Source organism: Ictidomys tridecemlineatus, chromosome 6 (genome assembly GCF_052094955.1).
Source record: "Ictidomys tridecemlineatus isolate mIctTri1 chromosome 6, mIctTri1.hap1, whole genome shotgun sequence".
Classification (NCBI taxonomy): domain Eukaryota; kingdom Metazoa; phylum Chordata; class Mammalia; order Rodentia; family Sciuridae; genus Ictidomys; species Ictidomys tridecemlineatus.
The window spans coordinates 755,740-770,996 of NC_135482.1; the positions used below are offsets into that span (position 1 = coordinate 755,740).

A 15,257-nucleotide genomic window follows, 5' to 3' on the forward strand; every position below is an offset into this window, starting at 1 on the left:
GTCAGTGGGAGACAGAAAGGGGTGGTGAGGCGAAGGAGCTGGTGGACTGGAGGCGACGTGGGCGACGGGACTGGGTGCAGGGAAGTTCCAAAAATGAGTGAGCATAGAATCATCTGTGTCTTTATCTCACAAGTTAACTGTAATGAAGCTGTACTCACAGGCACAGACAAGTGGTACACAGAGCACCCAAACCACAGATACGGGTCAACACAGCAGCTCCCCTATCCCCAGGGAGACGTCAGTGGCCTTGCTGGGAGCATGCCCATCACGGTGAGGAGGGCATGGTGGGACTACCTGGTGCCTACCTGTTGTATGTAAACTCCACATCCATAGGTTCAAAGTTGTACGTCTGCTCAAATTCTGGATTAAGTTTAAGAGTTACATCTTCTTCGTGAATCTGAAAAAAGACAAGGGATTTACAATAGACAAGTTCTTACATTAACCTTGACTTCTTGGAATAATCCATCCATGTCCAGTAACATAACAAGAAAAACTCATTTTATAAATGTGAGCCACATTTTATATTTTAAATATCTGCAAATTTAACTGAAAGAATCACATCTTGAAGTCATTGAGTCACACAACACAGGAGTCAATGGTCAGTGTTTCCACTCACACCAGCCACACTTAGCCAGCGTCTCCCCAGGCGTAGGCTCTGAGGAGACAGGGCTGAGCCAGGCTACTGACTCAGGAGGCCAACCAGCCCGCAGCTGCAGGTGCAGCCAGGTGCTCTTGTGGATCACAGCTGCCACAGAAAGATCATTTAGACTTGCCCTCCTGCTGGCAGTGGGAAGGGGTGAAGCCAGATTCTGCAGGAAGGAAAACTCCGAGCTGCAGAAGGAGCTCAAACCTTCTCAGGTAAATAAGGACCACTCAGGCAGGGCCACTTCCCGAGGGCCAGGCCAACTCCAGCAAAGGGCACAGAAGCTGCAATCTGAGCAACTGAGACCACGGGCATGAGGGCAACGAAGAGTCACATGCTGGAAAGGACCCGGTCAATGCCCCCCACTCTCAGCAGATGTGGCCACAACTCCATTACAGGGACAGCCAGCTCACCAGAGGAGACTGCAAGAAATGAACGTGAGCTCATAACCAAAGATCACCACACACACAGGAAACTACCTGTGTTAGATTCCTAACACAGGGCCAGGGCAGAGAGCCTGTGGCAGGTCTGATGCCAGGATGCCACAGGCTGACTTGACCACTTAGAGGAATCTAAGAGGCGGTGCCTGGAGTGAGAAGGCGAAAGACAAAGACAAGCAGCACCAGGCAACATGAAGGGTCAGGGCAGCTTTACAAAACCAAGCAGGCCCTGAGAAGTGAGGACAGAGAGGGAGACAGGAGGGCAGGCAGGAGGCCCTCTGTGAGCATGGCCAGTGGGCAGTGCTAGATAGAGTCAGCACAGGAGCCTTCTCTCCCCAGGCTCCAGAACTGCTAACCTGTAGAGGGCCCAACTCGCCAACCTGACTTCAGTGTGGTGACTAATTGTTCTCTGGGTCTCCTCCACCAGCCACGCCATTCAGGACCTGAGTCCCTCACCGTACTCTCTGGCCAAGACACCAATGGCAAAACCAAGCACAGCCAGGGGGACCCACAGAATGCACCACCTGAGCAGCTGGGTGGCCCGCTCTGCCTCTAGACCCAGAGTGTCACTTTCCCGGCAACTTAAACACTCAGACCTTTTGCCCACCCAGGGACGCCATTTGCCAGGTTGCACGTGACTAAAATACTCTGGGGTCACTCCAGGGAAACTGAAATAACTGGACTGCGTGAAATAACCACCAAGAGACAGAAATACCTTTTTCTTTGGGGGTGCTATGACGGCTCCTCTGACCTTAAGGGTCCGCAGAAAGACAGTGAGCTGACCCCTTTTATAGAGGAGAAGCCATTCAAATGAGGCAAGGGGTCAGGTTTTAGGGGGCTGAGTCTATCTTCATGATGTCTGCTCTCAGCAGGTTGACTGACATCTAGGAAGGCCACACTCAAGGGCACAGTAAGAGACAGGGACACACACAAGGCGTTTCCATGGAACATTCTATCCTAAATAGGGCAAAGAGGTAATATCACAAAGGAAAAGGTGAGTGAAGCTCCACCCATGGGGATGTGGGAAGGCACGCCCATGCACAAGACAAGTCGCTCGCACCCTAGAAGACGGGGCTATCCAGATCACAGCGTGACCCTAGGATGCCACACGGGTCAGCAGGAGAGTCAGACCAATCAAGTGCTAGTCGGCCTCCGATACCAGAGCTCTGTGCGAGTGCCCAGGTGGTGCCACCACCCCACAGGAATTAGTGGACAGTGCCTCTTGCTGAGATCTCTGGTCCTACTTGGAGGCTTTGGTACCCGGAGCTTTCCTCCTTGATGCGTAACTGGTCTGTGGTGTGAAAGGTAAGACAGTTGCCTGGCAATCTGTGGGATCCTCATGCCACTTGTCAACAGCTGGAGTGGGCTAAAGAGTTGGCAAGGTGAACAGACCCCTGAGCCCTGTCAGCACACTGCCACTCACGATGAGTGCTCAGGGGCCCACGGGTACAGGCCCATAGGGGTGATCTTTTCCCACAGGGAGTGTGGTTGGGCCTGGTGGGCCTGACCAGCAGGAGGGACTGGCTTTACTGCCAGCTGGATGGATGGGCTGTGGCCAGGATCCTGCCCTGATGAGGCTGGTACTCACACCCATTCTCCCCATCCTCTCACTCTCAATACTGTGTGTGCTGGCGACACGTCAGGGTGCAGGGCGTGCCAGTGGGGGGACAGGACTCATGGGTGTGATCCTGGAGAAAGAAGCAGGAGCAAGCTCTTCGGGGCCTGTGAAGAAGTGCAGGCTGACACTCTCTCGGGTGATAAGGACTCTCCTCCTGGCTCCTGCTCTGAACCCTCTGGATGGGTACAGAAGCTGTGACAGGATGGTCCCTACAGCTTAACAGAGTGGAGGCCTCACCAGAAAAAGGAGACTGGAGACTGGACAACTCTCCAGCTGGCTCTCTCTCAGGCTGTTCAGCAGGTCTCAGGTGGAATTCAAACTCAAAGAAAAGGAGGAGCGATAATGATCACAGCACAGCAGTTAAAGGGGTGCCAGGTGCCCAGTGTCCCTGTGCTGAGGCACTGTCCTGCTTAAACACTCCAGGCTGACCTAGGGATGAAAGACCTGCTTCTGAGGACGGCCATGGTGTCGGCATTTGACCCCAGGTGCAGTGATGGTGCCACCTGTAGGAGGAGGGAGGGGGGTGGGCAGGGTGTATCTTCCTGAGACCTGGCTACCCACTTTAGCTGGCTGCATTCTGCACCTGCCCCTTCCTCTGGCTTGCCCACTCAGTGGCAGCTGTGGGAGCAACACACTGTTGCAGAATCATACTGTTCTGTTTCCACCAGTTCGCACAACTGACACCCACAGCAAGAGGCTTGGTCAGGTAGCTTGCTCCAGCCTCGTCCAAGAAGCCTAGACACCTTGACCACAAAGCCACTAGCCTCCAGTGCTGCCCAAGTCCCTGTGCCTTCTCCAGGGCTCTCCATGGCCTCCAGCTACTCAAGGCCACCCTCCTCTTCTCAAGCAGATTAACAAGCCCATCTTCCCTGCACCTTCCACCATTGCCACTCATGCACCCCCAAGGATGAGCCCGGGACCAAGTGTGATTTGCAGCGCCATCAACAGCTGAGGCTCTGGGTCATTAGAGTCTTGGAGCTCAGGAAAACACCTCCTTCTCATCTCAGGCACAGCATAGCTCCACACCAGAGCTATGTGGGTCCCCTCGGAATCCTCGTAAGAGCCTCTGGTCCCACAAGTCCTTCTTCTCTGAGAGTGAAGCTGGGCATGCCCCTCCCTCTCCACATTGGGCAGCATGGGATCCCTGCACACACTGAGCATGCACACACATGCAGCTCCCAGCAGTACTCCTGGGACTTCACTCAGGATAGCAGCAGTGAGAATCAGCCTGAGAAGCACACACCATGCAGGCAGGGAGGTCCAGGCTGCAATCTGAGCCAAGCCAACGGGACCTCCTGCCCCACCCCGAGCTCTACACGTTCTAGAGTCCTCCCTGTGCAGGGTACTGCCCTGTCAGGCTGCAATCTGAGCCAAGCCAACGGGACCTCCTGCCCCACCCCGAGCTCTACACGTTCTAGAGTCCTCCCTGTGCAGGGTACTGCCCTGTCGGCTCTTCCAGAGTGTGCCCAAGTCAACCCAGTGCAGGCATCACAACATAGGTGACTTATGAGGTTGAAAATGACAGAATCTCTTTAGACACCATGTTCCTTTCACACATCAAAGATTATTTAAAGATTTACTTTATCTTCACACTTCCCAACAGGAAGCCAAAGCCCAAGGGAGCACCTTTCCTGAGAATGAATGGGTCAGCCCAATGGGTCAGGAGGGAGTCCTCTTACCTCGATCACATAGCCAATGTACTCAATGACATGCCCGTTGTACTCCTGGGATTTTAAGATCAGTTTGTCACCTGGTCAAAACATAAATTATCATGTGTCAAACTAAGACAGGATCACAAATGTCTCCTGCTACACTGTGAAACCAAGCCCCGAGGATGTGAACGAAGAACAGTCCTGGGATCAGCTCCCAGACAACTGTGAGTTGATAAAGTGGCATGCTTAACATTTACACAGCGCTGACGGTGTCCAAGTGGAGCGCTCCATGAAAAGATGGGAGAGACAGTGGGAGGGAGCCCCCAGGGCCAGCGCACCTGCATATAGGGAGGGCCTGCTTTCCGCCAGCCCTGGGACCTCCAGCACCAGCAGGTCCCCGTTCCTCTTCAGGGTGACTCCGCTCATGTTGTACTCCTTCAGTTCTATTTCTGCATGGATCTCCTCCAACCACAGCAGAGTAGAGAACTTCTCCTTATAGTTTGACATGTTCAAAAGCTGAAAAAAAACGAAAAAACCAGAATTACATCCGTGAGAGCAGAGTAGCAGGTCCTGCAGGCCCATGTCCAGGGAGCAGCAGCCCAGCGTGAGCATGTCCACATGGCTGGCACCCACCCAAGGGTCTGCCCTGGTGAGGGTTCAGTCAGCAGGCTTCCCAGCCTTCAGCCTCCAGAGGACCAGGGAGTTCTGGCAGGAAGACCCCTTCCCTAGTGAGCATGCCTCTGTCATCACTGTTTTCTCTGCTGGGTCTTCTGAACAGAGCTACGGCTTCTAAGGAGATTGAATCAGTGGTCAAAACCCTCCTGATGGAGAACAGCCCTGGGCCTGAGGGCCTCACGGTAAACTCTACTAAACACTACACATTGTTCCAACATTGAAGAGGATATTTGAAAAACATTCTAAGGAGCCACATTGCAAGGATATCAAAGCCAGACTGAGAGAGAGCATGGGCTGGGGCTGGGGCTCAGTGGTGGGCACCTGCCTAGCAGGTGTGAGGCCCTTGGTTCGATTTTCAGCACCACATATAAATAAATGAATAAAATAAAGGTCCTCTGACAACTGAAAAACATATATATATATATATAATTTAAAAAAATGTAGAGAGAGAACAGGACCCAGGGTGGCGCAGCCCTTGAGAGGGCCACATGCCATGACCAGGAGCCTGTTCCCAGGACCCAGCGTGGCGCAGCCCTTGAGAGGGTCACATGTCACGACCAGGAGCCTGTTCCCAGGACCCAGGGTGGCGCAGCCCTTGAGAGGGCCACATGCCATGACCAGGAGCCTGTTCCCGGGACCCAGGGTGGCGCAGCCCTTGAGAGGGCCACATGTCACGACCAGGAGCCTGTTCCCGGGACCCAGGGTGGCGCAGCCCTTGAGAGGGCCACATGCCATGACCAGGAGCCTGTTCCCGGGACCCAGGGTGGCGCAGCCCTTGAGAGGGCCACATGCCATGACCAGGAGCCTGTTCCCGGGACCCAGGGTGGCGCAGCCCTTGAGAGGGCCACATGTCACGACCAGGAGCCTGTTCCCGGGACCCAGGGTGGCGCAGCCCTTGAGAGGGCCCCATGTCACGACCAGGAGCCTGTTCCCGGGACCCAGGGTGGCGCAGCCCTTGAGAGGGCCCCATGTCACGACCAGGAGCCTGTTCCCAGGACCCAGGGTGGCGCAGCCCTTGAGAGGGCCCCATGTCACGACCAGGAGCCTGTTCCCGGGACCCAGGGTGGCGCAGCCCTTGAGAGGGCCCCATGTCACGACCAGGAGCCTGTTCCCGGGACCCAGGGTGGCGCAGCCCTTGAGAGGGCCCCATGTCACGACCAGGAGCCTGTTCCCGGGACCCAGGGTGGGGCAGCCCTTGAGAGGGCCACATGTCACGACCAGGAGCCTGTTCCCGGGACCCAGGATGGCGCAGCCCTTGAGAGGGCCACATGTCACGACCAGGAGCCTGTTCCCAGGACCCAGGGTGGGGCAGCCCTTGAGAGGGCCCCATGTCACGACCAGGAGCCTGTTCCCAGGACCCAGGGTGGGGCAGCCCTTGAGAGGGCCCCATGTCACGACCAGGAGCCTGTTCCCAGGACCCAGGATGGCGCAGCCCTTGAGAGGGCCACATGTCACGACCAGGAGCCTGTTCCCAGGACCCAGGGTGGCGCAGCCCTTGAGAGGGCCCCATGTCACGACCAGGAGCCTGTTCCCAGGACCCAGGGTGGCGCAGCCCTTGAGAGGGCCACATGTCACCACCAGGAGCCTGTTCCCAGGACCCAGGGTGGGGCAGCCCTTGAGAGGGCCCCATGTCACGACCAGGAGCCTGTTCCCAGGACCCAGGGTGGGGCAGCCCTTGAGAGGGCCACATGTCACGACCAGGAGCCTGTTCCCAGGACCCAGGGTGGGGCAGCCCTTGAGAGGGCCACATGTCACGACCAGGAGCCTGTTCCCGGGACCCAGGATGGCGCAGCCCTTGAGAGGGCCCCATGTCACGACCAGGAGCCTGTTCCCAGGACCCAGGGTGGGGCAGCCCTTGAGAGGGCCCCATGTCACGACCAGGAGCCTGTTCCCGGGACCCAGGGTGGGGCAGCCCTTGAGAGGGCCCCATGTCACGACCAGGAGCCTGTTCCCAGGACCCAGGGTGGGGCAGCCCTTGAGAGGGCCACATGTCACGACCAGGAGCCTGTTCCCAGGACCCAGGGTGGGGCAGCCCTTGAGAGGGCCACATGTCACGACCAGGAGCCTGTTCCCGGGACCCAGGATGGCGCAGCCCTTGAGAGGGCCCCATGTCACGACCAGGAGCCTGTTCCCAGGACCCAGGGTGGCGCAGCCCTTGAGGGGGCCCCATGTCACGACCAGGAGCCTGTTCCCAGGACCCAGGGTGACGCAGCCCTTGAGAGGGCCACATGTCACGACCAGGAGCCTGCTCCCAGGACCCAGGGTGGCGCAGCCCTTGAGAGGGCCACATGCCATGACCAGGAGCCTGTTCCCGGGACCCAGGGTGGGGCAGCCCTTGAGAGGGCCACATGCCATGACCAGGAGCCTGTTCCCGGGACCCAGGGTGGGGCAGCCCTTGAGAGGGCCACATGTCACCACCAGGAGGCCTGTTCCTAGGACCCAGGGTGGCGCAGCCCTTGAGAGGGCCACATGTCACGACCAGGAGCCTGCTCCCGGGACCCAGGGTGGTGCAGCCCTTGAGAGGGCCACATGTCACGACCAGGAGGCCTGTTCCCGGGACCCAGGGTGGGGCAGCCTCTGGAGGCTGCTGAGCAGCGTACACCTTCACAGGACCAAGTGGAAAACGTACACGAGCTCAATGCAGAAAGAGCATGACAAATCCAGTGCCCTCATCAAGGGACACTGAGCTACAGAGAGGAGGGAGTCTCCTCCACACAGTAAAGGTCATTAAAGCCCATAGCTGACATCTTCTCAATGCAAAGCTTTTCCTCCAAGGTCAGGAACAGAACAAGGATGCCCACTCTCACCACTTCCATTCAACACATTTCTGGAACTCCTGGCTAGAGCAAGTATGCAAGGAAAAGAAAATACAGGTATCCAAGTTAGAAATAAGAAGTAAAATCATCTGTTTGCAGATGGCACGACTTTACATGTAAGAAACCTAAAGATTTCACAATAAACTGTTAGAATTTATATGTGAATTCATCAAAGCAGCAGGATACAGTCAAAACACAAAAATAAGTTGCATCTCTTAAACACTAACAATGAACACTCTGAAAAAGAAAGTAACAAAATAATTCCATTTACAATAGCACCAAAACACTTATGAATTTAACCAAAATGTCAAAGACTTGTATGTTAAGAACTGCAAAATACTGCTCAAAGAAAAAAAATAAATAGAAACACAACCCATGTTCATGGACACTTAATGTTAGAACAGTAAATGTCTACAGTAACCAAAGTAATCTATAGATTAAATGCAATTCCTATCACAATTCCACTGATACTTTTTGCAGAAAAAGAAAAATTCACTCTAGAGTTCATAGAAAATCTCAAGGGATGATGAACGGTCATCTTTCAAAAGAAGAACGAGGATGGGGGACTCATACTTCATAATTTCACAACCTACTATGAAGCCACAGTCATTAAAACTGTATGGTTAGGTTGGGGTTGTGGCTCAGTGGTAGAGCACTTGCCTAGCACGTGTGAAGCACTGGGTTTGACCCTCAGCACCACATAAAAATCAATGAATAAAGGCATTGTATCCATCTACAACTAAAAAAATATTTTTAAAAATTAGCAGAAAGTCTGCACTGGGTGTCTCATCACGCTTTATTCTAATTTCTGAAACTGGAAGCAACCAAGATGTCCTTCAGAAGGGAAGTGGATAAACAAACTGTGGTCCATCTGGAGTATGGGATATTCTCAGCATTAAAAAGAACAGGGCTGCCAGCCGTGCACAGACATTGAAGAAAATCAAATGTGCCTTTGTAAGTGAAAGAAGTCCACCTGAAAAGGCTGCATGTGTGTAACTCCACCACATGGCATTCCAGAAAAGGAAAACTACAGACACAAGAAACAGCTGTGGCTGCCATGGGCTGAGGGAGGGCCGAACAAAAAGGCTGAGCCCTGAAGATTCAGGGCAGTGCAACTGCTCTGTGTGATACTATAATGGTGCACACATGACATTATAATTTAACTTTTTTGTACTGGGAACTGAACCCAGGGGTGCTCTACCACTGAGCTGCATCCCCAACCCTTTTTATTTTGATACAGGATCTCCCTAGGTTGTTGAGGCTGGCCTGGAACTGGTGATCCGCCTGCTTCAGCCTCTAGAGTTGCTGGGATTGCAGGAGTGAGTCACTGTGCTCAGCATGACATTATCCTTTGTCCTAACTACAGAATGTTCAACATTCAGTTCACTAACATAAACTATGGGCTTCTGGCCACCAGGGCATGCCAATGTAGGCTCATCAATTTCAGCAATGTACCACCCTGGTGGGAATGTAGATGGCGGGGAGCTGAGCTTGGGTGCAGAGGCTACGTGGAAATGTCTGTACCTTCCTCTGTGAACCTAAAACTGCTCTACAGTAGAGCCTATTAAAAAGTGAAAGTAAAACAGGACTTCTTCAGAATAAAAGACTGAAAGAACTGATCCCATAGGCAAGCCAGACATGCAGAGTCCAAGTCCTCCAGGCAGGAGTGCAATGATCCCAATGGAAATCTGGATTTACACAAGAGTAAGGAGCACTAGAAGCTTGGCAGGGGTGCATGCCTAGGAACCCAGCAACTCGAGAGGCTGAGGCAGGAGGATCAGGAGTCCAGGTCAGCTTCAGCAATACAGTGAGACCCTACCTCAAAATTTAAAACACAATAAAATAAAAAGCAACAAAATAAGAAAAACATAAAATAAAGAGCTCCACCGATTGGCTTCACCTAACTGACATTCCTGAGACAAGACAAACATACAAGCAATATTTACCCAAAGAGGCTGCGTTATCAATAAACGCAACGGCATTCAGTCATAAAGTATGTTTGACGGCCACAGTGGAATCAAGTTAGCAGTACCCACAGGTTCAGAAACTCAACATGCTTTTACATAACCACAGATCAGAAGTCAGTAGGAAAAGAAAGAGACACTTTGAACTAAATTTTAATATAATGTATTAAAATTTGCAGGACACAGCCAATTTAGTACTGAAGAAGAAATTTTCTAACACTAAAAACCCATGTTAGCAAAAAACCAAGGATTTTAAACCAAATGACTTTGGCTTCCTTCTTAAAAAAAGAGCAAAAGAAATCAAATACACTAGTGAAAGAAAAAAAAAAAGGCAAAAAACAAAAACAAAAGAACACAGTAGGTGACAGCTGAAAGGGAAATCAGAACAAGACAAAACCAACAAAAGCAAAGAGCTGTTTCTTTGAGAAGACTGATGCAGTGAGCAGCCCTCTGCCAGCCAGGTGCCTGAGGAAAGAGAAGCACCATCACCAAGAGCCTAACAGGAGCCCAATAGCTGTGTGCAACCAGTCAGACAGACGAAATGTGCACATTCTTTCAGGGAGAAAACCCCCATATTGCAGAGAAAAGAGAATCAATAGGGAGCTAGAAGAAGCAATTCCTGGCTCAGTCTGTGGGCCAAGAGCTCAGTCACAAGGCATCACTGGAACCTTCCATCAGCACGAGGAAGGTGTGGGGCCAGTTCTGCATGAACTCTAGGACGGCCACAAGGCCAGAGTTCCTCCAAGGCCCTGAGGGCACTATGCAGCACCCACGAAGGTCCCCTCAAGGAAAGAAGACTGCAGACCAATACCTCCCACCAACGCAGGTGCAGAATTCTCACGTGGGCATGCGGTGTGTGACGGCAGATGCACAGTAAGGGTGGACGCTGCCACACCAAGGGCCCAGGAGAGCCAAGGCGAGGCTTAAGAGTTTCTCTGGGCCCCTGAGGGAGACTGAACACCCAGGGCCACTTGCTTCTGCCTCTCCAGCAGCTCCACCTGTCTCTCTGGTCTGGCGGGACTCAGGAAGAAGGACGGCCCTCTGACTCGTGGTGCCCTCCCTGCCCAGAACCTGAAAGAGATCTTGAACTTGTTTCTTTTTTGGAGGGAGGCAGTGTTAAATTTGCACAGTGGATCTCAAGAACCAGGGGCTGCCCCGGACCAGGACAGGTTTTCCCACAGGATGCTGGTTGCACTAGCTGTGTGGAATGAGGGTCAGACAGCACAAGCTGAAGCAGGTCAGATGAGCACTCCAAGAGCACCTGCCAGAATGAACAAGTTTCCTGGGGGTGGGACCATGGACACCATCAGACTCTTGTCATGAGGCTGTCCAGCAGGTAAAAAGGGTCCTTCAGGGCACCCTGCCAACAGCCATGCCGGGCTTCCCTTCATTCCCAGCCCTGGCACTGGAACCCCACAGAGTCTGGGGCTTGCAGAGTAAAATGCACACACCAATGACAGCACCATGAGTGGGGGTCCACCCAGGGACACAAGGTGAGCCTAGCCCCTGAAGACCAATGTGAGTCACCAAGGCAATACACTCAGGAAGAAAGCCACACAGTCTTCTCCAGAGAGGCAGGAAAAACACTTAAAAATCATGTCATGTAAGATGAACCACTTCACAGAACAGGACACGAGGAGAAGTCACAACCTCCTGCAACAGCACCCTCCCGGTATCTGTCCACCTCTTTGGTCTCTGAGGGCTAACCTGTTCTGGGAATCGGTACAAATGGAATCAGGCAAACTGTGACCTTGTGTGTGAAATCCCTCCCTCAGCATCACCAGCACAAGCCAGAAAAGCCTGGCTATGTTCACACAGCACGGAGGCCAGGAGAGCTTTCTAGGCCACCGCAACCCACCCTGTGGCCTGGCAGCACACAGAAGGGGTCAGGGTGTTCTCTGAAGCATGGCAGGCGGCTCGTCCTGGAGGCTCCAGGGAGCGGCAGCGTAGTCTGAGCTTCTGCAGAGGCCATGCTCCTCAACCTTGGACCTCCTGCCTCCCTATAAGGACCTTGAGATGATGTGGCGCCACTCAGTCAGGGTCATCTTCCAGGTCCAGGTACTCGACCTCATTCCCTTGACAGAGGTCTCTTTGCCAAATGAGGTCACATCCTTGGCTCCCAGGCACTGATCAGGACATCAACAAGGGCTGTTACTCAGCCCTTCCAGAACCTCAAACTAAAACAACTGCTGAGTAGAAGTTAGAATAAAGGGAAAGTCCATGCTGTGGGTAATATTCACAGAATTCTGGGAAAGGAGACCAACCTGCAAGGGGCGGGAAACGAGGGTCAGCCAAGGAGCAGACACATATCAGGCTCACCTCAGCTGCATGGCCACGCAGCCACCACACGCTGGCGGAAGCCAGCACCATTCCAACTGCCCGCCTCGTCAGTGTCACAGGCACAAAGCACTTCAGGCTCCAGAGGGCCCTGAGCCAGGCCTGCAGGAGCACTGGCCCACCCTCCACGCAGGTCTGTCTGTCCCTCCTGCATGGCTCTCACCCTAGCCTGCTGACGGCTCAAGGCCTGTCCTGCAGAACAAGCACTCCATGACCGACCTGACACCAGCTTCCAGCCATCCAGCCTGTCCCTGGGTCGTGCCATGCCCCACTTCACAGTCACCCACTTGCTTCTGGATGAATGGCCTCAAATTCCTGACGGCAAGTGCCTCTCAGCACAGGACAATGCTCCCCCTGAGGCCAGGTGGACACTTCTGACCCCAACTCTCCCGCCAGGCTGCTGACCTTAACAGGGGCTCACATGTCCACGAGGCTTTCCCACAGACCCCGACTTTCTCAGCCTCCCTTGACAGCCAGCTCCGTCGGCCCCTGGAGTGCTAGGGTTTTGTCATGACTGGAAACCCTCTTGCTCGCACCTAAGAGGCTGGGCTTGGCAAAAGCCCTGCTCCCTGCCCCCTGCCCCACATCCCCAGTGGCAGTCTCCAGAGACACACCAAGTTGCCCCTCCCATGTCACCCTTAAGCTCAGGCTGTCTGTGGTGAAACTGAAGGGTCCTCCTGCTTTTGTTGGGACACTGTGTGAGGGGCACGGGTGCATGTCCTGGAACCCTCTGATGTCCTACCTCTGCAAGCAGTGGCTGGAAGGTCAGGATGTCCACTTTGTGCTCCACACATCTTCTCAGCCTGTCTGGTATCGGGTACTGTGGAAGAAAGCTTGGGAGCTGTCGTCGCGAGTTCCTTAAGACACAAATCCACAAGTTAAAGCAGCTCTTTGCTACCCCAGCATTTCCGTGTGTAGTTTTGGAGTATCCCCCATCTGAAATGCTTGGGACCAGAGTATTTCAGACTTTGGAGATTTTGATTTTGGAATACCTGTGTGGACTCTACCAGCTGAGCATCCATCATGTGAAATGCTTCAAAATCTGAAGCTTTTGGAGCACCACATCAGCACTGAAGCTTCATACTCCAGGATCTTGAATTTTCGAATGAAGAGAGTTCAACCTGATCAGACTTCACTTCCTGCTTCAGGAGGACCAGATACAGGAGCCACCAGCGGAGGCTGGCTGTGCCGAGCCTCTGCTCCTGGTCCTGGGTCCCAAGATCCCCAGCTCTAGCTGGCCTCTCACCTCTGCAGGGCAGCAGGGCTGCTCCTCCCCCTGGAGCCAGACTGGCTTCCCAGGAGCCTATTGGACCAGGGAATTTGAAGACAGCTGTTTTTTAGCCTTTTAATGAACTCGGTTTTCACTACATGTTTTGTTTTTTTCTTTGGATACTAGGGATTGAACCTAGGGTGCTTTACCACTCAGCCACATTCCAAGCACCACCCCCCATCCTGTTTTTTTGTGACAGGGTCTAAGTTGCTGAGGGCCTCGCAAAATTGCTGGGATTACAGGCATGTCCCACTGAGCCCAACTGTTACTGTTTTTAATAAGGACATGAGTATCAGAAACTATAACCACACATCACTGCAAAGAACACATGGGCAGCCTTAACTGTTTTTGTTTTTAGCTGTGACTCCCTGGGGAAAGCTGGTTTTACTCTCCAAGCCTCTGCTTTCTCCAAGAACAGGGTCATCTGAGTCACTCAAATTCTGAGAGCTGGGTGCAGTGGCCATGCCTATAATTCTAGCATGTGTGCTGTGGTGCTGAGACAGGAGGATCTCAAGTTCAAGGCCAGGCTGGGCAACCTGGCAATACCTACCCTCAAAATAAAATTTTAAAAGGACCGGGGTATGACTCAGTGGTGCAGGACTTACCTAGCACGTATGAGACCCTGAGTCAAACAGTGATGCAGAAAAAGGGCCAGGGAGATGAGGAGACTGGAATTTTAGAGACCGTCCACCTAGGTCGAGTGCAGCTTTGGCTGGACAGCTGCAGGCCACCCCAGAGTCACTGACAGCATGGCAGACCACTGCCCCCACCAAAAAACAGGGCGTCCTCCCCATGAGTGAGCAGAGGGCAACACCAGAGCAGCACAGCTGGGAAGCTCGCTGGGAAAGCAGGGAAGCTCGCTGGGAAAGCAGGGCCGCTCAAGACCTAGTGCCAGGCACCGACTCCTCACAGATACAAAGTGAAGGAGACCAAAAGACCAGGACGTGGTAGACCACTGGCCACTCTGACCTCAGCGCACAACATACTGGGGACTTGGCAAGGAGGTGCTGGTAGAGAGGTCTAATAGCAGTGAGACTGAACACCCAGTGCCTGGTGTGGGCCCTGGGCAGGCACCCTGCAGCCAACCAGGGCCAGGCACGCTGGTCCACAGGCTGACCACCAGGAAACCAACGACCTTGCTCTAGAGACACCTGAAGCGGGCTACGCTATCACACCAAGGACATACATGCCCAGGGACTGAGACTCTGATGGCAGCTGGTATGTGCAGCACTCTCTGTTATGGAGCCGCTGTGACTCCTGTGCCCTGGGTGAGAACCAGGCGTCACCAGCTGCCATCATCCAGGACTCTGTGCTGCAGGCTATGGAGACAGCCGCTCCTTTCCTGGGTCCCCACCTAGAACGTGCCCTGAGGCGAGCAGCACCGTCAGCATTCACTGCCTGCTCTGTGCCCAAAGGCTGCACATCTGACATGCTCTATCTCATTTACTCCTCCAGCCCTCTGAGGCAGGGACTCCACTTATAAGTGAGACTAATGCTCAGAGAGCGATAAAAACTTGCCCAAAGTCACATGGCTTCTTGGTAGTAGTGCTGTGACTCAGACCATGTTCTGGACTTGACCAGTCATACAGCACCCTTCTCTGCTATCACACTTCCCTGTGGCCTTCATCGACAAAAGTACCCTGACCCTTATCTCAAACTGTCACTGGGATAACATGTGACTTGAAATCTGGAATTTTCCAGTATTAGAAAAGCACTCTCACCCCAATGGGTTCTGGGCAGCACCTGCGCCAAACCTGCTGTGGTGCTAGTGCCAGATTAATGCCCCATCATGCAGGAGACAGCCACTAAAGCACACCATGTATCCCCAGCCAGCGGCTAACA

At 53.5% G+C, this 15,257-nt stretch overlaps 1 protein-coding gene across 3 annotated transcripts in view; it reads right to left on the reverse strand.

The window, feature by feature from the left end:
- Positions 1-15,257, reverse strand: part of Mov10l1 (Mov10 like RNA helicase 1) — a 64,045-nt gene that overhangs the window by 33,593 nt on the left and 15,195 nt on the right. For all 3 annotated transcript variants that reach the window (XM_078052306.1, XM_078052305.1, XM_040276454.2), the window contains exons 10-13: positions 12,888-13,002; positions 4,692-4,869; positions 4,381-4,451; positions 306-397 (exon numbers count right to left, since the gene is read on the reverse strand). In XM_078052306.1, the coding sequence (XP_077908432.1) occupies positions 306-397; positions 4,381-4,451; positions 4,692-4,869; positions 12,888-13,002 (456 nt within the window). The remainder of the gene's footprint in view (positions 1-305; positions 398-4,380; positions 4,452-4,691; positions 4,870-12,887; positions 13,003-15,257) is intronic.